This window comes from Sinocyclocheilus grahami, unplaced genomic scaffold (genome assembly GCF_001515645.1).
Source record: "Sinocyclocheilus grahami isolate Dianchi unplaced genomic scaffold, SAMN03320097.WGS_v1.1 scaffold69.1, whole genome shotgun sequence".
NCBI lineage: Eukaryota > Metazoa > Chordata > Actinopteri > Cypriniformes > Cyprinidae > Sinocyclocheilus > Sinocyclocheilus grahami.
Window position 1 is genome coordinate 94702 of NW_015505248.1, and position 22383 is coordinate 117084.

Genomic DNA, 22383 nt, shown 5'->3' on the forward strand with positions numbered 1-22383 from the left:
ACCGGGGAAACCGCTGTATCTCCAGCTCCCAAAGCGCCTCCTGCTGGCAGAGAATTAATTTGCAGTCTGTGGGAAACACTGGTGTCTGTCAGCAAACATAAACAAAAAGCATCCTTCAGAACTGTTTTGAGAAGGTGCTTAAGTTTTGAGCCATGTATTATTACTCTAAATTGGGCTAGTACTACCATCTATTTTGTACTCTGCAATAATCATTTGCTGAAACAAGAAAAGAAAAAAGAAAATCGGCTAAACATATCGGCCAAAAAAAAAAAAAAAAACCACCATCATAAATGGGCAATGGGCGGCCCCGCTTTTTAAAAATGGCCAATTATTACTCTAAATTGGGCTACTACTACCATTACTATCTTGTACCCTGCAATAATCATTTGCTCAAACTCACTTTTATGAGATGTATGGAAAAAAAAAAAAAAAAAATCGGCATCATATATCGGCCATCGGCTGCCCCGATTTCTAAATATCGGCCAGTGAAAAACCCATATCGGTCGGGCTCTAGAGAACGCAGTTCATGGTTGCACAGAGCGCTTTGGAAAGAAGGTGGAAATGGCGCGGCTGCGATTTCCACGCATTTTTTTAGATGTTGGGAGCAGGGAATCTATATAGAGCGCCTTATTGTAGTAATATATTGTAGTAAATTATAGTATTGTATTGTAGTAAAATATCAATATTTGGCGCCAGATATCGATTCTCGTATTGCATGAAGGACAACGATATATCGCCATATCGATATATTGTCCCACCCCTAATAATTACTGATTATAATGACTTATACTGTGTATTTACGCGTTGCGTTGCGTATCGCGCCGCGTAAACATAAAACTATGTCTGCATTTGTGATCGGAGAAACGACAAACAACAAGCGCTACTCTATACTGCTTTAAAACTCGCGTTTGAATCATCAGTGGCAATTTCTTTAAATATTAAAAATTTACTTACAGAGTCAGAAGCGCCAGGCTGTCCTTGCAAAGTTGGAACTGCCCCACTTTATAGAACAGCCTTTGAGCACAGACCCATTGTAGGCTACTCTGCAGGTTCAGGAAACAGTCCTCCATAAAATGTGTCACACAGCGTCACACACGGCGGGCTTGAGTGAGGAACGGCCCACGGCCCACTTTGTCCATGGTGAAAGCCGTAAAAGTTACGCCGCCTTTCTTTGCGTGAACATTTAGGCGGTGTTCTGCAAATCTTCCCACACAGTGACGTAGACATGTGGGGGCGTGTTTAAACGAGGCTTTTATAAAGAATATCTCTTTGGATTTGAGACTTTAGTTTTTGCAAACTTACAGATCTTTATGCACCAAGAGTTTGTAACACTCCAAAGAGAGAGAAAAAAATTTAAATCGCATCATATGACCCCTTTAATTTAAAAGATCTTGTATAATATTACTTGCTGTGTTTGTTTGTTTGCTTGGTTTTTATTGTATTTATGTGATATTTGTATTTTTGTAATTGAGTTTTTGCCATGAAAATAGCCTCAGATGCTGACATGGCATTAAATAAAATTATACATCTACTACTACTTGAAAATTGTCCTTCATTGTCTACATTTAAGTTGGTGCAGTAACCATCTAATTTTTTGTTTGTTTATCCTCTCAAAATGTTTCACCAGGCAATGTTACACCAGCACACTATGATGAGCAGCAGAATTTCTTTGCACAAATCAAAGGACATAAGAGATGCATTCTCTTTCCTCCAAATCAGTTTGACTGCCTCTATCCTTACCCAGTTCATCATCCATGTGACAGACAGAGTCAGGTATTGTATGTTTGATAAAACTCTAGACCAGTTGTTCTCTATTATAGGTATGTGATATTACCCCAGAAGTTTACAGTCTAAAAATTTTTGCTGTATTGTTTGTCTAACAACAAAGATTGCATAGCCTACTTTGTACTTCAGCAATACAGCATGCAAACTAATGTTCAAGTACACAATATTAACAAAAAAAAGCAAAATATTATATTCAACGGTTTCTGTCACATTACTTTTTCCACTCATCTGCCATTAGTGGGGCGAAATGATTGTAGTGAATACAAAAATATTAAACACAAACAGAGATGCCAAAAAATATGTTGATAATTGTGTTTGATTTATACTAGGTCCCAGAAAACATTTTTATCGATCTTAAGTTAGCACCGACCCTTCTCAAATATTTAATCCGCAATTCTTCTCTGTATGTTGCTGGTATACCCAAATGGACTCTAGATTGAATGTTGTACAAACATTGTTCCTGGAATGAAAGGTTTGAGAACCACTGGCTGAAAAACTTTGTTTTCAGACTCTTTAAGACTGTAACAATAACTTGCAAAAATAACTTCTTTTTTTTTTGCATTCATAGGTTGATTTTGAAAATCCAGATTATGACAAGTTTCCTAATTTCACAAATGCTGTTGGATATGAGGCTGTTTTGGGACCAGGTGATGTCTTATACATCCCAGTGTACTGGTAAGATTGCCTTCAAATACACAGAAAAGATCGATCACAATGATTACTTTAAGATGAAATGTGTATTTCAGCCAGTCTGGCTCAACCAAATGGAGTTTGAGACGGAACTCTCTGTTTGACGAACCAAAGACAGACAGGATGAGTGCCTGGGAAAACCTGTTAGGAATATTCAGCAGGCCTCTGGCTCTCTGCCTCCATGGGCTGCTGACTTAGTTTCAAGCCTGTGAGAGTGACGGCTTTGTCTTCCAACTCCTTGCTCCCCCTAGTCACTGGAGGGCAAAATGATGTCAACCAGCTGTGTAATTCTACAGTCCATAATTTTTCCTCATGGCTGCCTGAGTGTGAACACCTCTTCTCTTCTTTTAACCTAGTGTTTCCGAAGGGCCTCCATTTGAATTAACGAGCAAACACAGAACGTACTATTTTCCAAATGTTCTCAGAGTTTCCTTGTGTGTATATCTGAACTCTAATTCGACACATGGACAAAGAGTGGTGCACAGGGGCATCATGCTGCATATGGTCTTTAAAATCAGGCACATGTTTCAAAAGTGAAGCTTGTTGCCCAGTAATGGTTCAAGTCTCTAAAAAACTTTCCAAACAGGTTTTCATTAGCTGTGTAAAAGTGCAGTTTATATGTGTAAAGTGCACATTGTGTGCTTTGCATAAATGACTATATTAAGAGAACAATCACAGTGGCAGATGTGGAAGGAATGTCCAGTGTGGGATTCAAATGGTTTTTCAGTTTGAATTTCCTGCAGTCATGGTGCTCTTATCTAAACTGTCTTCATCATAAATAGCAATTGAATGTTATTGTATGTAAAAGCTTTGTGGAAGATTTTTTACGTGTTCATTCATTTTAGAATAGTTTTAGAATATTTAGTTCTAAATGCATTTTCATATGAATTAGAAATGATAAAGCAATCCAAAAATGAGTGAACCAATATTTAAAGTCAATTATTTAAATTCAATAAATATATTTGTATACTCTACTCTTTAAAGGTTTGGGTCAGTAAGATTTTTTTAAAGAGTTTTATGCTCACTTAGGGTGCATTCATTTGATTATAAATTACTGTAAGAACAGAAATTCTATGAAATATTATAACTATTTAAAATAATTGTTTTTTATTTGTTTGTTTTATTTTAATATAATTTAAAACGTAATTTATTCCTGTGATGGCAAAGCTGAATTTTCAGCATCCGTTACTCCAGCCTTCAGTGTCACACGAGAAATCCTTCTAATATTCTGATTTGGTGCTCAAGAAACATTGATTATTGTTTTTCTCTGTTTTTTTCAGGATTCTTTGATGAATAAAGAGTTCAAAATAACAGAATTTATTTGAAATAGAAATCTTATGTAACAATGTGAAAGTCCTTACTGTCACATTTGAGCAATTTAATGCGTTCTTGCTGAATAAGTGTTCATTTCTTTAAACAAAATAAAACCTTAATGACCCCAAAACTTTTGCATAATACTGTATAGGTTTATGAAATTATCTTAAGTGATAAATGTTTGCATTTTTACTTGATAAAGGTGGCATCACATTGAGTCCCTGTTAAATGGAGGCGTGACCATCACAGTAAACTTCTGGTACAAGGTATGCTTTTGCATCACCATCTCATTCACAGTCTTATTTGTAAACATGATGTATCTTAGCACCAATCAACCAATATTGTGCAAAATATTTCCAGGGGGCACCCACTCCAAAGAGGATAGAGTACCCTTTGAAAGCTCATCAGAAAGTGGCCATAATGAGGAACATAGAGAAGATGTTGGGAGAGGCCTTGGGGGACCCGCATGAGGTACAGAGAAGTAGAACAGTCAATCAAAGCCTTTTCCGTTTTTAGGTCCTCCGATATGAATAATGCATTAAGGAATTCCCTGTGCATTTTGACCTTGACAATAACCTAATTACAAGTATATTTGTGGCTAACCTGCTTTAAACCTGAATAAAATTGTGCATGCCTACATTTGGCTGTGACTAGAGAAAAAAATTAATAACCTTTTTTCTTCTTCCACTACTTTAATTGTTTAATGCATGTTTGTTCAAAGACAGGGTTTCTGCAGGTCTTAAAATGTCCTAATTCGCCTTTCCACAAATTAAGGCCTTAAAAAGGGTTGATCAGCTTTTTTCGAAAGCTTAATTGTCTTTATGGGGTGCAGTGTAACGTGTTCATGCTTCGTTAAAAAAAAAAAAAATCTAATTATTTTCAAATTTTTTACCTTTATTCTACACCGCTGTTTTCATTCTCGTCAAAACGGTCTGTTGAGTTCCTGGTTCTATGAAGCCCCTCCCTCAGAAATACGCAATGGGCTCTGATTGGTTAGCGGGCTCAGTGTGTTTGTGATTCGCTAACTGCCTAGTGCACGTTGTCCGGAAACGTCACGCCCCCTTACCATTATGGGTAGTTGCGTGTTCCCGGGGGCGGGGTTTATGTAAACATTGGGTTAGTGAAGTCACAAACCCAGGAAAAAGCTCGTAGTCCCTACCAGCTGTTTTTTGTAGTCCTTGAACAGCGATTTCTTTAAAAGAAAATATCTCCCTTTGCGTTGAACTCTTGAGCGTCGTAACTTTGCATATGTTGTTTATGCTCTAACAGCAACATTACACGCTAACTAAAGTTCAAAAAGTGAAATCATAAGCAACCACCCCTTTAAATCAGAGCAGAAAGTCTTAAATTCTTAAGGTCATGCCTGGCAGATTTGTTCTTGTTTTAATCATGAAATATTGTTTGAAACAATTTCACAAAAAACTTCAGTCATTTTGCTTCTCATATTCTAGTGATCGGGAGCTGAGGTATTCAAGATTATTTTTTTTTTTATCCCGTTTTCAACAGGTTGGTCCATTGCTGAACATGATGATCAAGGGCAGATATGATCATGGACTGAGTTAATGGCCTGAGCTGAACTCTCTTTAGTGTGCTGCTAAGAAGGTCTGTTTATATGTATGTGTGGATATGAGTATATGCTTGTGTGTACATTCAGACTGTTGAAACAGACTGTTGCCAGTGCATGGCAGTATAAAGACTTCCGCCTTTTGTCTGTTTTCAACTATAGCTAGTTCTATGTTGGTGTAAGAGGAAAACCACTGATGAGGAATCTTAAGTTGATCTCTCCTTAACAAGTCCTTACATTCATATGTGTGCAGCATTACATGCTAAAAAATAGATGAATGCTTTATGGGGTGCAGTGTAACGTGTTCATGCTTCGTTAAAAAAAAAAAAAATCTAATTATTTTCAAATTTTTTACCTTTATTCTACACCGCTGTTTTCATTCTCGTCAAAACGGTCTGTTGAGTTCCTGGTTCTATGAAGCCCCTCCCTCAGAAATACGCAATGGGCTCTGATTGGTTAGCGGGCTCAGTGTGTTTGTGATTCGCTAACTGCCTAGTGCACGTTGTCCGGAAACGTCACGCCCCCTTACCATTATGGGTAGTTGCGTGTTCCCGGGGGCGGGGTTTATGTAAACATTGGGTTAGTGAAGTCACAAACCCAGGAAAAAGCTCGTAGTCCCTACCAGCTGTTTTTTGTAGTCCTTGAACAGCGATTTCTTTAAAAGAAAATATCTCCCTTTGCGTTGAACTCTTGAGCGTCGTAACTTTGCATATGTTGTTTATGCTCTAACAGCAACATTACACGCTAACTAAAGTTCAAAAAGTGAAATCATAAGCAACCACCCCTTTAAATCAGAGCAGAAAGTCTTAAATTCTTAAGGTCATGCCTGGCAGATTTGTTCTTGTTTTAATCATGAAATATTGTTTGAAACAATTTCACAAAAAACTTCAGTCATTTTGCTTCTCATATTCTAGTGATCGGGAGCTGAGGTATTCAAGATTTTTTTTTTTTATCCCGTTTTCAACAGGTTGGTCCATTGCTGAACATGATGATCAAGGGCAGATATGATCATGGACTGAGTTAATGGCCTGAGCTGAACTCTCTTTAGTGTGCTGCTAAGAAGGTCTGTTTATATGTATGTGTGGATATGAGTATATGCTTGTGTGTACATTCAGACTGTTGAAACAGACTGTTGCCAGTGCATGGCAGTATAAAGACTTCCGCCTTTTGTCTGTTTTCAACTATAGCTAGTTCTATGTTGGTGTAAGAGGAAAACCACTGATGAGGAATCTTAAGTTGATCTCTCCTTAACAAGTCCTTACATTCATATGTGTGCAGCATTACATGCTAAAAAATAGATGAATGCATTAGCAGAGCCTGTAAAGCACTTTTACACCACCCAGAGCGCCTGTTGTCAGGTTTTGTCCCATGTTGGGACAAAGAAGGTGCCATATGTCATGATTAAACTCCTGTGGTTGAGTCCGTGCTGTGAAACTGGCAGAGTTCCTCGAGCATATCCACAAAGGAGGATGATTTACAACTTGAAACCTACCATCAGCTCATTGACGGTTTTAAACTGTTGATACTACCATGATTTGATGGTGTTTTTTTGTGTTTGCTTTTGAATTTGATCTCAAGGATTAACAGTGTTTCTGTTAGGATAGAGGTAATGCAGAATACAATGGTCAGCCACAATGTTTTTAAAACAAATGATTTCTTATCCTTTGGTAGCTGACTCACTGAATAAAAATTTGCATTTGTTATTATTATTATTATTATTTTAGGTAAGTGTACATTAAGGCAAATGTTTTAGTTTCTTGGTGTTATTTTTCAGTGAAACATTCTATGGTACCATTTCTGTAAGGATTGTAATTTAGAACAAACTACACTTGCCAAGTGTTAGCGGTCTCTATGAATTGAAAGGAAATAAAAGATTTTGAATGGTTTGGTCTAATTTTAAGTCTTTGAAAATGCAGTTCATCAAAAAAAATGTAATTGCAACAGTTAGTTTTTATTGTAAATTCATTTTTGTTGTTAAAATTAGTGCATTTAAGATACAAAATGTTTATGCTGAAAATGATTTTGTTTTTCACTTTTGTTCCGGGAAGAAAGCAAACCACACAAATGGCCACTTCAATTATTTAAATGTATACAGTGTTTTAAAGTTTTCTTCATTACATAAACCTATTGGTATATCATGGACTTGTATCAGCTGACTTTATATTTGGCCAAAATGTCAAACAGTGTACTATCAATGATAGTAGTCATCTATCATATTACTTGCCTATCATCACAGACACAAGATATGAAATAAATCATAACTCTGGGAACATTTGTCTTGTTACAGGCATTCTTACAAAGATTACAGAATATAAAATTCTGACAAGATTATTTTGAAGTGTTTGGCCTTTCACAGACATGTCTTGTCTTTAAAATAATTATTTAACAGGTGTTCTAGCATTGTTTAACATGTGCTTTAGAGCATGATCTAAGTTGTGTACAAATGTAAGAGAACAGAACCTGTAACTTCAAAGACTATCTGCATGATCTTTTGATTTCTGTAGTTCTCAGTACTGATTTCTGAGTGGCTTAAAGTGGTTTTGTCTGTTCTTCTAGTCTTTAAATTAAAACATGTTTTCTTTTCTCACCTCTTTGTCTTTAGATGTGTATATTCCTCCACACTAAAATTTATTTATTCTTTAAACACAACCTCATTATTCTCTTCAGTGTACTTATAAAGGTAGAAAAATCTGCTTTCAAAACTATTTTAAGTAGTTTAAAAGCATTTAAAATAGACAATTGAGAAATGACAACATTCAAACAACATTATTTACTAGTTACTTTTAAAAACATCAGTCCTTGAAAAATAATGTTAATATATTTGAATCTAATCACTGCACTTCAGTTTCAGGGTCATGGAGGTGACTGGTAATGTAGACAGCGGATACTGTGATTCTATGGCAAAGACAACATGGTTTACATGTAAATGGGGTACATCAAGCACAAACAAATCTCAAATACTGGTGTAATGTGGATATGACAATACAATCGTTAATAGTGAACACAAAGCACAAAGTCTTAAATTCTTAAGGTCATGCCTGGCAGATTTGTTCTTGTTTTAATCATGAAATATTGTTTGAAACAATTTCACAAAAAACTTCAGTCATTTTGCTTCTCATATTCTAGTGATCGGGAGCTGAGGTATTCAAGATTATTTTTTTTTTTATCCCGTTTTCAACAGGTTGGTCCATTGCTGAACATGATGATCAAGGGCAGATATGATCATGGACTGAGTTAATGGCCTGAGCTGAACTCTCTTTAGTGTGCTGCTAAGAAGGTCTGTTTATATGTATGTGTGGATATGAGTATATGCTTGTGTGTACATTCAGACTGTTGAAACAGACTGTTGCCAGTGCATGGCAGTATAAAGACTTCCGCCTTTTGTCTGTTTTCAACTATAGCTAGTTCTATGTTGGTGTAAGAGGAAAACCACTGATGAGGAATCTTAAGTTGATCTCTCCTTAACAAGTCCTTACATTCATATGTGTGCAGCATTACATGCTAAAAAATAGATGAATGCATTAGCAGAGCCTGTAAAGCACTTTTACACCACCCAGAGCGCCTGTTGTCAGGTTTTGTCCCATGTTGGGACAAAGAAGGTGCCATATGTCATGATTAAACTCCTGTGGTTGAGTCCGTGCTGTGAAACTGGCAGAGTTCCTCGAGCATATCCACAAAGGAGGATGATTTACAACTTGAAACCTACCATCAGCTCATTGACGGTTTTAAACTGTTGATACTACCATGATTTGATGGTGTTTTTTTGTGTTTGCTTTTGAATTTGATCTCAAGGATTAACAGTGTTTCTGTTAGGATAGAGGTAATGCAGAATACAATGGTCAGCCACAATGTTTTTAAAACAAATGATTTCTTATCCTTTGGTAGCTGACTCACTGAATAAAAATTTGCATTTGTTATTATTATTATTATTATTTTAGGTAAGTGTACATTAAGGCAAATGTTTTAGTTTCTTGGTGTTATTTTTCAGTGAAACATTCTATGGTACCATTTCTGTAAGGATTGTAATTTAGAACAAACTACACTTGCCAAGTGTTAGCGGTCTCTATGAATTGAAAGGAAATAAAAGATTTTGAATGGTTTGGTCTAATTTTAAGTCTTTGAAAATGCAGTTCATCAAAAAAAATGTAATTGCAACAGTTAGTTTTTATTGTAAATTCATTTTTGTTGTTAAAATTAGTGCATTTAAGATACAAAATGTTTATGCTGAAAATGATTTTGTTTTTCACTTTTGTTCCGGGAAGAAAGCAAACCACACAAATGGCCACTTCAATTATTTAAATGTATACAGTGTTTTAAAGTTTTCTTCATTACATAAACCTATTGGTATATCATGGACTTGTATCAGCTGACTTTATATTTGGCCAAAATGTCAAACAGTGTACTATCAATGATAGTAGTCATCTATCATATTACTTGCCTATCATCACAGACACAAGATATGAAATAAATCATAACTCTGGGAACATTTGTCTTGTTACAGGCATTCTTACAAAGATTACAGAATATAAAATTCTGACAAGATTATTTTGAAGTGTTTGGCCTTTCACAGACATGTCTTGTCTTTAAAATAATTATTTAACAGGTGTTCTAGCATTGTTTAACATGTGCTTTAGAGCATGATCTAAGTTGTGTACAAATGTAAGAGAACAGAACCTGTAACTTCAAAGACTATCTGCATGATCTTTTGATTTCTGTAGTTCTCAGTACTGATTTCTGAGTGGCTTAAAGTGGTTTTGTCTGTTCTTCTAGTCTTTAAATTAAAACATGTTTTCTTTTCTCACCTCTTTGTCTTTAGATGTGTATATTCCTCCACACTAAAATTAATTTATTCTTTAAACACAACCTCATTATTCTCTTCAGTGTACTTATAAAGGTAGAAAAATCTGCTTTCAAAACTATTTTAAGTAGTTTAAAAGCATTTAAAATAGACAATTGAGAAATGACAACATTCAAACAACATTATTTACTAGTTACTTTCAAAAACATCAGTCCTTGAAAAATAATGTTAATATATTTGAATCTAATCACTGCACTTCAGTTTCAGGGTCATGGAGGTGACTGGTAATGTAGACAGCGGATACTGTGATTCTATGGCAAAGACAACATGGTTTACATGTAAATGGGGTACATCAAGCACAAACAAATCTCAAATACTGGTGTAATGTGGATATGACAATACAATCGTTAATAGTGAACACAAAGCACATCCATTACTAAAACTATGCAAAGCAATTACACAATATAGACAAAAAAGTAACTCTAGAAAGTATGCAGACGAAGCTTTGGTCTATCCAAAGCTTGTCCAGTGTATATGATGAGCTTAAACCCGAATTAACAGGCAGACATTGTGAACTGCATCTCAAATCAACGGTCACACAGACCCTGCTATTCTATAGTAACATATATGGAGTCTTTTTATTTCTGTATATGAAAATAAACACACAATGCAAAATACAAACACTGATGTTCAACTGTTTCCTGCCACCGAAAATGAGCTAAACTGGTTGTTTTTATAACAAAACAACCACTTAGCGGAACATTTCAACGACTTTCAGTAAAATTATGACTAAAACAGGGTTTGGCTTAAAGAAAACAGTCAAATGTAAACACCTTCATGTTTGTAGGTATAGCTTAAGGTTTTAGTAAAAAGTAGTTAAAAAAAATAAATAGAGTAACAAGGACTCGAAAAAAGAGACCTGCTGGGAGATTACACAGATCAGCAAATCAATTCAAACATCAAAACTCCAGCACCATGTATGTAAATGGACACACATTTAGACCAAGATACATTTAAATAAAAACTAAATCATTTGTTTCCAGTCACAGACAACCAGACACAAATATCCAAAACATGGAGGGTTGACTCTGAATGGTCCATCAGCAAGATGCCTTTCATCAATGAAAGCGATATTTGCGTGCTGGTTTGAGACTAACATAAGTCTTCTTCATGTCATCTGGTTCTTCTTTCTTGACTAGATGGTAACGCTCTCCCTTTGTGGTGACCACCTGACTGCCGTGATAGCGCACCAGTTTCTTAGGAGCCTGCAGATGACCATATAGGAAGTGGAAAGAATTAATATCTACATAATTCATCGATGTTATACAATGCGATCACTGAAAACATACATCTTTTGGAGTGACTGGTCTGTGCACTTTCTTGTCTTCTTCACTATCAACCAGCATGTACCTGCGGGTCCAAACATTTGATTAGGCATTTTTTTTCAGCTTGCAGTGACATCCAATATAAAAAGTGAGATCAAGGTAACAACTCACTTTTCTAAAATGCTTGCTTTAAGTTTCTGATCAACTTCAGCAGAAACAGTCTTCCCTTGGTTTGCCTGAAAACACAATTTTAAGGCATCAGTGTTATTTTAGTATTATTTATATACTATTAAAGTATTAGTTAATATTTTGAATTACCTTTTATTTTTATATTATTAGTTTTTATTGTAATTTTAGTTAAAGTTATAATACTTTTGTACTTATGTACAAAAAAAAACACTTTTTCGCTTCAATTTATTTGTATTTGTTTTAGTAATTTTAATACTTACTTTTTTTTTGTTTAGACAAATATATGACTAAACGTTTTGCGGTTTCGTTCAATTTTTTTTAAACTACGTTTTTCCATCTAATATTTATATTTTATTTTAGCCTCATTTCAATTAACGAACATTATTTTTAACAGTTTTATTTATCATCACTGGACCGATTTGCAACAAAATATCCCTATAATATCTTTCAAATATACAAAAACATTAATCTTGAACAACAGTTACGGGCAAAAAAATTATTTATAGATAATTTGATCTATAATTTAAGTTTTATGCTGTTAAATTACTTCAGTGAAAGGAGCTACAAATGAACTTACATCAAGAGACGTTGAGCACTTAAGCTGGACATCTCCCTCAATAATGAGACGCACAGCTTCCTCCATGTCTCCTTTAGCAATCGACAATGCACTTCTGGCCTCAGACACACTGCATTTAGGAAACATCTCAAGAAGATGTTGCTCCTGTTTGTCCCACGATGATTCACTAACCTGAAAACACATTTCCAAACACATATTCACTTGCCAACCAGCTGGCCATCATCTGGTACATTGTGAATGTGCTTGAAAGGCCATTACCTGAGCTGTGGCTCCCTCTGCTTGTAATGTGAGGTTGTGTGTCTTTTCTCTTGAACCTCCATGGGTTAAAGAAGTGCTTTCTGAGAGGGGAAATTTACCTTCCTCTATTTGCATCTCTCCAGATTCTTAGACACAAATCACATTTCAGTGTGCAGGACATTTTCTTGTTTCTTCACATAAGTGCCTTTGTCCTGTGCACCTGCTAATAGTCATTCAGGCTCGCGGGGGTGGGGGGTGTTTTTATGGTTGAGCTTCTTTTTTTTTTTGGACAAAATCAAATGTATCTAATATAATAATGCAACATCTGTTATGAAAGGAAAATTACCTGTATCCCGGGCTGAGGCCAACTTTGATGCCAGATTAAACATCATCTCACAAACTTTGACACTATAAGGAAATTTGTTTTTACCAACAGTCAAAAATGCATGAAAACATGATACAATTTTAATACAAAATAATTGCAAATCTCAGTAGGACTAAACTCGCAAGAAATCAGCCCACAGTTACCTGTCAATATCTGAGAAACCAGGAATGTAGGCCTCCAACATTTCAACAAACACCTCTACATCAAAGTTTTCCTCCACACTTTCTTGAGATCCCAAATCTTCTAGCACCCCAGTGATGTAGGACAAAATCACATCATCTAGAGTACTAATCAAAAATAAAAAACACGCCACTGGTATATTTTCATGATTGAGGAGAACAGAAATCTGTCATTAAAGGTATGAAGTGACACGCCCTCACCTCAGATCCGCGTGAGGAATATATGACAAAATGAAGTCGTTCAGCGCGTCGTGGATTGTTTTTTGAAGATCCATCCTACATGCAGTCGAATTAAAAAGGTGAAGAGAGAACAAAGAAGAAATGACAACTTATTAGAGAAGCTTTAATGCAGGTATGTTTCAGAAAACAAACACGAGGCTACAGAACTGTGCTCAACATCAGCTGAATCAAACCAGAAGAGTCTGTATAATTTTGGTTCTCAGCAGTTTCAAATCCTGCGAAAAGTTCAAACTAATTTCTCTCTTATGCAAGGCCTAAGTAGTCCAAAAACAGATTTTTGTTTTGCGTGCTTCGACGTCGAAGCGGATTCAGTGCACTTCTTTAAATGACCAAATAATTGTATCGCGTGTTGGAAAACGGCAACGCTTGCACGCGATCTCCACACATTGTTTTGGCGTTTAATCATACGATTGTACAATCAATCAATCTTATGGTTAACGTTTTAGAAACACGGTGGACAAATGATATGCGTTCATCCGCTGTCAGTAGAAGCATTTGATCCCGATATCATGGTTTGTTTATCTGTGCTCAGTTGGGCAGCCGATGGCTAACTAGCATAGTCCTATAACATGCGCAAAGGGCTTCAGATGTTCATCTCACCTTTGGATCAAACCGCACAGCTGAAAGAATAAAAAGAAAACAAAAACGCTCGTAGAAATTGAAAGCTTGTGTTGGCAAGCTGGCAATAAATCGTCAAATGTTTAGCTAATACACTAGCCCTGCGCGCGGTCGCCGAGGTTCAAAACCTTTGACGTCACGTCCGCTTTAATGTAAACACACCCTCGTGTCACTTGTTTTGATTGCGTTTACAGAGTTACAAACGCATTTAATTCTCTATTCTGCTTTATGATACTATTTATTCAGCATTCTGTGTCATAGTACAGATTTACGCTTGAAGTTCAAATGTGAGCCTACCTGTTTTGTGCTCCTATAGTTGACTGTGATTTATTATGATTGCTGTGATTACTAAGTTGTAGTTGTGATATATTTTAATGGAACAACTCATTCACAAACAAAGGCCAAGGTAAGTCACCCGTCACACTGACACTTTTTTTTTTATCGCCAACCAATTGCAAGTAGAGATTGAACAATGTTTTGTATAACGATTTTGCAACGCATCAATAAAAAAATATATTTTATGTATAATAATAATAAGAATAATAAAACAAACTAAACGTTGTATATAACTAATAATATTTTATATAAACTAATACATTTAATAATAAACTTATACATTAGATATATGTTTATTTACAGATACATACACAATTTTTTGTATTGCTAGCATAACTACTACTATAATAATAGTAATAATTGTGTTATTATTGTCCTCGTCATTATTGTGCATAAACTATTATAAATAGTTTATTTTAATTTACATTTGTTTTTATTGCTTGCATAATTAATTACTACTATAATAATTTTATGTCATTTACATTTTTGTGGTTGTACATAGCTAATTATTTTTTATCTCTGTTTTCCGTTTTGACCTCTTTTAGGTCAAAATGCTATGGGTCTCTCACTTGAGTATGAATGGCTGTAATGTGAATTGAGAAAGGTATGCAAATAATACAGTGAATTAGGTACTTTACCTGTGAAACACTGTTGTTTTCTGTTAAATGTGATCTAGCAAAGGATGTCACTTATCGGTAGACCCGATACTGATTAAGAATATCAGAAAGAAAAAAAAAAAAATCAAAAATCCATTATTGATCTGTCTCTAATAGCAAGTACTGTCTGTGGAGTTTTACTGATCTTTTTTAAGGCCCTTCCGCACATACGTCAGCATCTGTTAGCGCACATATAAGGGGTAAAGAAAGCTCCAGTGTTATTACACTAGTGTATGCTGTCACGCCTCCTGATTACAAATTGGTTTCATAGATGTTTAGCACTGCATAATTAATGCTTTATCGAGTGCGTGTTTTATCCAGCTGCACTGTTTCATTATTAGTACGGGAAATACAGTACATGAGGCTGATAATGAGTCTAGGAGAAGACGTCTCATCTTGGCTGGACTTTATTTAACCCTCTTGGGTCAGTGGCATGAAGAATTGTCTTACAAACTGAGTGCATGAATGAAACCCATCCCTATTCCTTATATATACCGTATATACACAGTCAGTAAGTATATAATAAGAATATAGCGGTGTAATTATTTAGACTTAATTCCGGACTTGTTAATGAAGTTGACAACAAAAAAACAAAAAAACAGCCTAACCTTATGGATAGTAGATGCTAGCTTTTAATGCATCAGATAATATGCATTCTTAATTATAAATGCAAATGACTTATTCATAGGAAAAAAGGCTATAGGGTAAGATCTTGATGAAAGTTACATATTCTAGAGGTGAATTAAAGCAGTACATTTTTATTTTTACTAGGTGAAGGGAAGTAAATACTAAATAGAGAGGCTAATTGTCACTAATAATGGGGTATGTTGTCACAATGGCATTTCATGAAACAGTAAAAATGTAAATGGTAACATACAACGAAGTTACTATTAAATTAATAGTTTAAAATAAAAAATGTCAACTTGTCAACTCAATTTGGACTATTTCCTGACCTGTAATAAAAAATGTTTAATGGTTAATGTTCCAGTTAAAATCTACCTAGTTCTATTGTGGTCTATTGTTTCCAGCAGCTATAGAAAAATATCACGGTGCTTTCATTTTAGTTTGTGGGATAAATTGTGAAATAGATTTGGAGATATATTGAAAAAGTTTGGTGAGATTCACGGTGTGAACACTAGGTGGCTGCATTGAGTCATGATGCACTTTTGCATCGTTACTGTTGACTTTAACAGAAACATTGATGCATTCATAAATCGGGAAATGTAAAATCAGTTTCTCAACAGTATCACATTTAGTTTTTATGGGGTTTACAGAAAATGGTTATTTTCTAGTTTCTGCATGTTCGTTTTGTATTGCGTCTAGAAATAGAATTTAGCTGATTTTCCTACAGAAAAATCTTTAAATTTTTTTATATAATATTGCTTATTTATTTTCTTAAATACTAAAATGAATGGATATGATTTATTTTGCATTATATAATTTATTTTTCTTTTAATATAAAAATGCTGTTTGAGTTATGGATATACAAAATGATCTAATTTTGTAAAAGACAAAACATTAGGTTGTACTACTTTATTTTTTAAACTTTCATACTGGTACTGGAGGCACTGTTATAGTTGGCCTAGTCTTGCCTTGCATTCTCTCATTTGCCATTACAGACACAAGAGAACTATTTTCCAGTTGAAGGCACGATGTCTCCCATCTGCCAGTGTGCCAGAACCCTTGAGCTCAAGGTGGGCCACAGAGACCCTGTACTGAACCCGCAGGGACCACTGTGTCATGAAGCACATCCCGTAACATAGCTTTAACATACTGTATGAAACACAATGCACTTACATATGTTAAAATGTTCTGGATGTTTGTTAAACACACCTGGTTGTTGTGCACTCAGAAACCAGATGAGAAATCAAGAACTTACAGCTGTATTGTGAAAATCTGTGTTATACATTTAGTATCAAAAGTTTAATTTAGGTTTCCCTCTGAAAAATAATTTCAAAAATTAGTTTTAAAAAGATTAATTTGGTAGTTTGTGTCTTTTGATGACACCTATATTATTGTGTATTTTATTGTATATCAGGATAAATCTATTTTAGCTTGTCTTTCTAAAAATACACAGATCACTTTGTTTTTTTTTAAATATATATTTTATAATTTTATTATTTCATTTGCCTGTTAAAAATGAATAACTACATCTAAAACATTTTGCATTTAAAATATTAAAAAGCAATTAAAAGGTTTTCACTCATAGTTAATGGTATGCTCAAGCATGTCATTCAGCAATGGAAGGCCAGGATACACAATGTGCATATTATGTTAAAAGAGAAAGATTTCCATTTGATCAGACACAATAGAGGAAGCCTTGATCTCCGCTTTGCAATTTCCTCTCCTTCGTTAGAGGAGCCAAACACGGTGCGAATAAATTTACTGCCAAATTAATTACCTTTTCCCCAACTTTAGACAATAATACCAGAAGCTGTCTGTCGGAACACATCTCTAATTATTTTATTAATGTTTGATTCACAGTTCAGGCACAGCGATTTCACATTTTTTATTAACTTTATTATACTTTGAAGTGAATGTGCATTATTTTATATTAGATGATCTGAATTGAATTACCCAAGTGCCAAAATCAAATCAACAGATTTTTGTTTTCACCTCACAGATATCGTAAAAAATTTAACAAATCTATTGTGCAATTGAAGCCACCGAGTTTTATTAATGAGCTTTTTCAAGCTTTCACAATTTGCCTCCTCAACCTCAAATAGTGAAATAAATGAATAGAATTTAATCACACAGTCATACTGCATGAAACTGTGCTTTCCATCAACACTTACATGGGAGGAAAAAAATTCTGATTCAGTTTTTTTTAAAGAAAATATATAGATATTCGAAACGAATGCAGTTTATTGTTAATGTTCAGTTTAAAAGCAAACCATTTTTCACTTAACTACATTCTCAGGCAATATATAACATTTAAACTAAATGCTACACTACAATTTATTTAATTATTATTATTATTATCTTTTTTTTAATTTTTTATTATTATTATTGTGCATTTAAACTTGTGTGTTGCCAGGTGGTGAGCTCTGACTCTTACCTTTATGAGTATAGTAGCAGGAAACTCAATGTCAAACAGCATTTTGCAGGCATGGCAAACATTATTTAGACCCGCTTCTGTGGCCAGGGTATCAGGCTTGGGGGTCTGGAGCTGTATCAAGCCATCAGAGCTGGCTTATCCGGACTCCTGCAAGGCAATGCTTGCCTTCCCGTCTGGCTCCTGCTTAGATCCTGTCTCAAGGAAATAGGCACCAGACTGGCCACTGCTCCCTAAGACCCGCTGCGAACAAGAGGCATAATGCGGTCTTGTGCAGTGGATGTCGTCCTACTCTAATGTAGATGAGTTTAAATGCTTGAATAGACCACTGAACTCACGGTAAATGAGCATGTCTGAATTTGTTGAATCTGACATTATATTGAAATTATATTGTTTTGTTAAGTAGCTTTCCATCTATCACCATGTTTGTAATGTTTGGTTTCGTATGAAATTAACCTATTAATGGCGGTTTTATGGCAAACATGCTTAAACCACCATGAGAGATTTAGTTATATGATATAAATAATTTAAAAGGTCAGGTTGTGTCAGGAGACGATGAACTTGTCTCTCCTCTTCTGAAAATGTCCTCTGGAATCGAGCGTACAGTGTATATGCATGCTACAGCATCTATATATGACAGATCTTATGGCTTATGATGTATGAAGTGCTTCATATCAAATGAAGACCTTGTTTCTGGCTCATACTTCTTATCAAGCCTGTCTGTGATATGACCCCGGCACTTAGCTGGTTAAAGTGTGTCCGCAATCCATCTTCAGGACCCCCTGCATATTAACATTGATCTGTTGGAAATGAAGAACAGACGTGTGTTATCGTTTACAGTGGGCTTTTCATGATAGATCTGGAGAGCAACATTTCTGACAAATGGCCTTTCTAACGTGTTTTGTTTTCCGTCAATAGTGTGGCTCTTCTCTGGATTGTGGATCAATAGAAGCAAACGCTCTGTGTGGTAGGATTTAAAGGGATAGTTCAGCCAAAAGTGAAAATTCTATCATTATTCACTCACCTCATGTCATTCCAAACCTTTATATGTATGTGAAACACAAAAAGAGCTGTTTAGAAAAATGTTTTACATATAAAGAAAAAAGTGAGTGGTGACCATGGCTATGCCTGGGAAAAAAATGCTTTCATCTTTGGTTTTCCATGTAAGAAAGAAAGTCACACAGGTTTGGAATGATGTGAGGGTTTGTCACAAAAAGAGCTGTTTAGAAAAATGTTTTACATATAAAGAAAAAAGTGAGTGGTGACCATGGCTATGCCTGGGAAAAAAATGCTTTCATCTTTGGTTTTCCATGTAAGAAAGAAAGTCACACAGGTTTGGAATGATGTTTGTAAATTTAGACAGAATTTTCATTTTTTGGTGAACTATCCCTTTAAGATTGCTCTTCAGTGATTTCTTTCTTGCCTTTTGTACAAACTTTGGCAACGGTACTTTGCTTTTTGTTGAATCTGACATTATATTGAAATTATATTGTTTTGTTAAGTAGCTTTCCATCTATCACCATGTTTGTAATGTTTGGTTTCGTATGAAATTAACCTATTAATGGCGGTTTTATGGCAAACATGCTTAAACCACCATGAGAGATTTAGTTATATGATATAAATAATTTAAAAGGTCAGGTTGTGTCAGGAGACGATGAACTTGTCTCTCCTCTTCTGAAAATGTCCTCTGGAATCGAGCGTACAGTGTATATGCATGCTACAGCATCTATATATGACAGATCTTATGGCTTATGATGTATGAAGTGCGTCATATCAAATGAAGACCTTGTTTCTGGCTCATACTTCTTATCAAGCCTGTCTGTGATATGACCCCGGCACTTAGCTGGTTAAAGTGTGTCCGCAATCCATCTTCAGGACCCCCTGCATATTAACATTGATCTGTTGGAAATGAAGAACAGACGTGTGTTATCGTTTACAGTGGGCTTTTCATGATAGATCTGGAGAGCAACATTTCTGACAAATGGCCTTTCTAACGTGTTTTGTTTTCCGTCAATAGTGTGGCTCTTCTCTGGATTGTGGATCAATAGAAGCAAACGCTCTGTGTGGTAGGATTTAAAGGGATAGTTCAGCCAAAAGTGAAAATTCTATCATTATTCACTCACCTCATGTCATTCCAAACCTTTATATGTATGTGAAACACAAAAAGAGCTGTTTAGAAAAATGTTCAAGCTTCTCTTTTACATATAAAGAAAAAAGTGAGTGGTGACCATGGCTATGCCTGGGAAAAAAATGCTTTCATCTTTGGTTTTCCATGTAAGAAAGAAAGTCACACAGGTTTGGAATGATGTGAGGGTTTGTAAATTTAGACAGAATTTTCATTTTTTGGTGAACTATCCCTTTAAGATTGCTCTTCAGTGATTTCTTTCTTGCCTTTTGTACAAACTTTGGCAACGGTACTTTGCTTTTTATGTGTTAATACCCCTCTGTGTTTTTGAACAAGTCTGGAATACTCAATGGTGGGTAGTCCGTATGGGGGGGGAAGCGTTTTTACCAGTGAACATACATTTTCAGGACTGTTTCCAGAGCTTTTGGGTGTCTCTCATGTGTGAGACTGCTCAGTGGAGAGTAGACTCCCCTCGGTAGAAACATCTGTTGTAGAAGGGCCTGTCACTTTCCCTTTTGTAGGCTCTGTCTCTTCCTCAGACTGAGACTGTCACCAGGTTTGATCATTTACGCGGCTCGGAGAATAATGTAGCAGAATTGGGCATGCATTCATGCAGTTGAGTAACTCTGAGCGTATACGGTTTTTCTCCTTCAGACTCTGTTTTGAGAGGAGATGTTGTTTTTGTCACCAAAACCAAAATCTGAAGAGAGATATCTTTTTTTCTTTGAATTTTTAAATTGTGAGATATTTGTGACAAGTTTTAACAATATACTCTTTATGTTTATGTAATGACTTAGAGAAGCCAACAAACTTGACTTTAATCCTTCTTTATTTAGGCATTTGTTGCATTTTATGTCATGATTTTTATGTTGTGGCATTAACGTCATAAATAACAGATGCGATGGACTATATATGCACAGACAGGCAGGCTTGTTCATTCAGTCTTATCTCAAAGTTTTCGTAGATGAGATGTACCTGTGTCTAAAATGGCCCAAAGGTGTGGTGTCTCTCAGTACAGACAGGAAATGTTTTTAGAGCAGCACCACATCAGTGCCACAAGGCTCCTCACCTCCAGGTGTCTTCAGGTCAACTGCCATTTATCTTGTGTCAGAGAGCACCTTGAAGTGATTCTTCATCTTATCTTGACATTAGAGCCGCGTCAAAACATGATGTCTATGCCACTGGAAGGAATCCATAAATAAAGGTGGAAATGCAATCTGAGCGAACAACTCAACCTTCATCTGCATTTATTCATATAGTAAGGTGCTGCCATCACTGTGCATGCTGAAGTGATTAAAGTCTAAGGACATAGGAATGGATTATGTGACATCCCTCTGCATCCCTTTTTTTGTACCTAGTTACTGAAAAGGTTTGTTTGTATGTGGTAGCTCACTGTTTGTAATGGAAGCCGTCAGAGTTAAAAAAATAATAAAAAATTGTACTTTATAAATGAGACTTACTTTCTCAAAGTTGTAACTTTTAATGTAAATTTTGCATCTGTAATTGTGATTTTATTCTAGTATGCCTACTTTATATCTCACAATTGTAACTTAACTTTTTGTAAATGTGACTTTATATCACGGAAATCACAGTTGTGACTATTGTAATTGCAACTTTGTCTTGGAATTGTAACTTCATTTTTTAGTAACTGTAGCTTTGTATCTCACAATTGTAGCTTTAATTTTTGTAAATGTTATATCATAATTCCAACTTTAGCCTGTAGCTTGGAATTGTGACTATTTTGTGTAAGTGGGAGTTTATATCACAATTGTAACTATAAATTTCACAATTGCAAGGTTATTTCTTCTAAATGTAAGTTTATATTTCAACTTTCTTGGAATATTTATGGTAATTGTGGCTTTATTTCTCACAAAGTGACTTTACTTTTTACTTTTAACTTTATTTCAGTATTTCAGTTTTATTTTTTTAAATACAAAATTGGGCTTCCATACTGTGTCAAGTGATATCTCTAATGATCCTTTTGTACATTTTAGCTCAAACAGGCATCTGATTTCTGTTGGGAACATTTTTTCACTTCAATAAGATATTGACAAGGATTTCATTGTTACAACAATTATTGACACTTTAACAGTTACTTTATTAATAGCTCATGACTGTCTCTGCACAGTTTGAGTAGTTTGAGTTGCCATAATTGGATTTGATTTTTTGCTCCTTTGTTTATTGTCATTGTAAATGCGGCACATATTTTTTCAGCACAAGAAGTGCACAGCAAAATACACCTCTCACAATTAGATTAAGCTCAGCCAGACCGTTGCAGCTGGATGCACAGGTGGTTACAGGGTTCACCTG

At 35.3% G+C, this 22383-nt stretch overlaps 2 protein-coding genes and 1 long non-coding RNA gene across 4 annotated transcripts in view; 2 read left to right on the forward strand and 1 right to left on the reverse strand.

Annotated features, from left to right (window-relative positions):
- Nucleotides 1-5626, forward strand: part of LOC107585304 (hypoxia-inducible factor 1-alpha inhibitor-like) — an 18605-nt gene extending 12979 nt beyond the window's left edge. The window contains exons 4-8 of the mRNA XM_016272264.1: nt 1628-1773; nt 2354-2460; nt 3992-4055; nt 4150-4260; nt 5296-5626. Of these exons, the coding sequence (XP_016127750.1) occupies nt 1628-1773; nt 2354-2460; nt 3992-4055; nt 4150-4260; nt 5296-5352 (485 nt within the window). The 3' untranslated portion in view covers nt 5353-5626. The remainder of the gene's footprint in view (nt 1-1627; nt 1774-2353; nt 2461-3991; nt 4056-4149; nt 4261-5295) is intronic.
- A 4779-nt stretch (nt 5627-10405) lies between these two features.
- On the reverse strand, nt 10406-14034 carry LOC107585308 (CUE domain-containing protein 2). Its single transcript, XM_016272278.1, has 9 exons — nt 13884-14034; nt 13245-13318; nt 13008-13151; nt 12826-12887; nt 12501-12625; nt 12243-12413; nt 11648-11712; nt 11501-11561; nt 10406-11416 (listed from the first exon to the last, which is right to left on the reverse strand). Exons 2-9 carry the CDS (start codon nt 13316-13318, stop codon nt 11270-11272), a joined length of 849 nt encoding a protein of 282 aa, XP_016127764.1. The 5' UTR covers nt 13884-14034; the 3' UTR covers nt 10406-11269.
- Nucleotides 13316-22383, forward strand: part of LOC107585309 (uncharacterized) — a 77023-nt gene continuing 67955 nt past the window's right edge. For both annotated transcript variants that reach the window (XR_001609232.1, XR_001609231.1), the window contains exon 1: nt 13316-13395. This is a non-coding gene — a long non-coding RNA (uncharacterized lncRNA). The remainder of the gene's footprint in view (nt 13396-22383) is intronic.

Excerpts from the sequence above, each read along its gene's own strand:
- LOC107585308 (XM_016272278.1), bottom strand. The coding sequence starts at position 13,318 with ATGGATCTTCAAAAAACAATCCACGACGCGCTGAACGACTTCATTTTG. Across the intron at positions 13,152-13,244 it reads ATTCCTCACGCGGATCTGAG|TACTCTAGATGATGTGATTT; the intron begins GTGAGGGCGTGT and ends ATTTTTGATTAG. Across the intron at positions 11,713-12,242 it reads AGTGCTCAACGTCTCTTGAT|GCAAACCAAGGGAAGACTGT; the intron begins GTAAGTTCATTT and ends TTGTGTTTTCAG.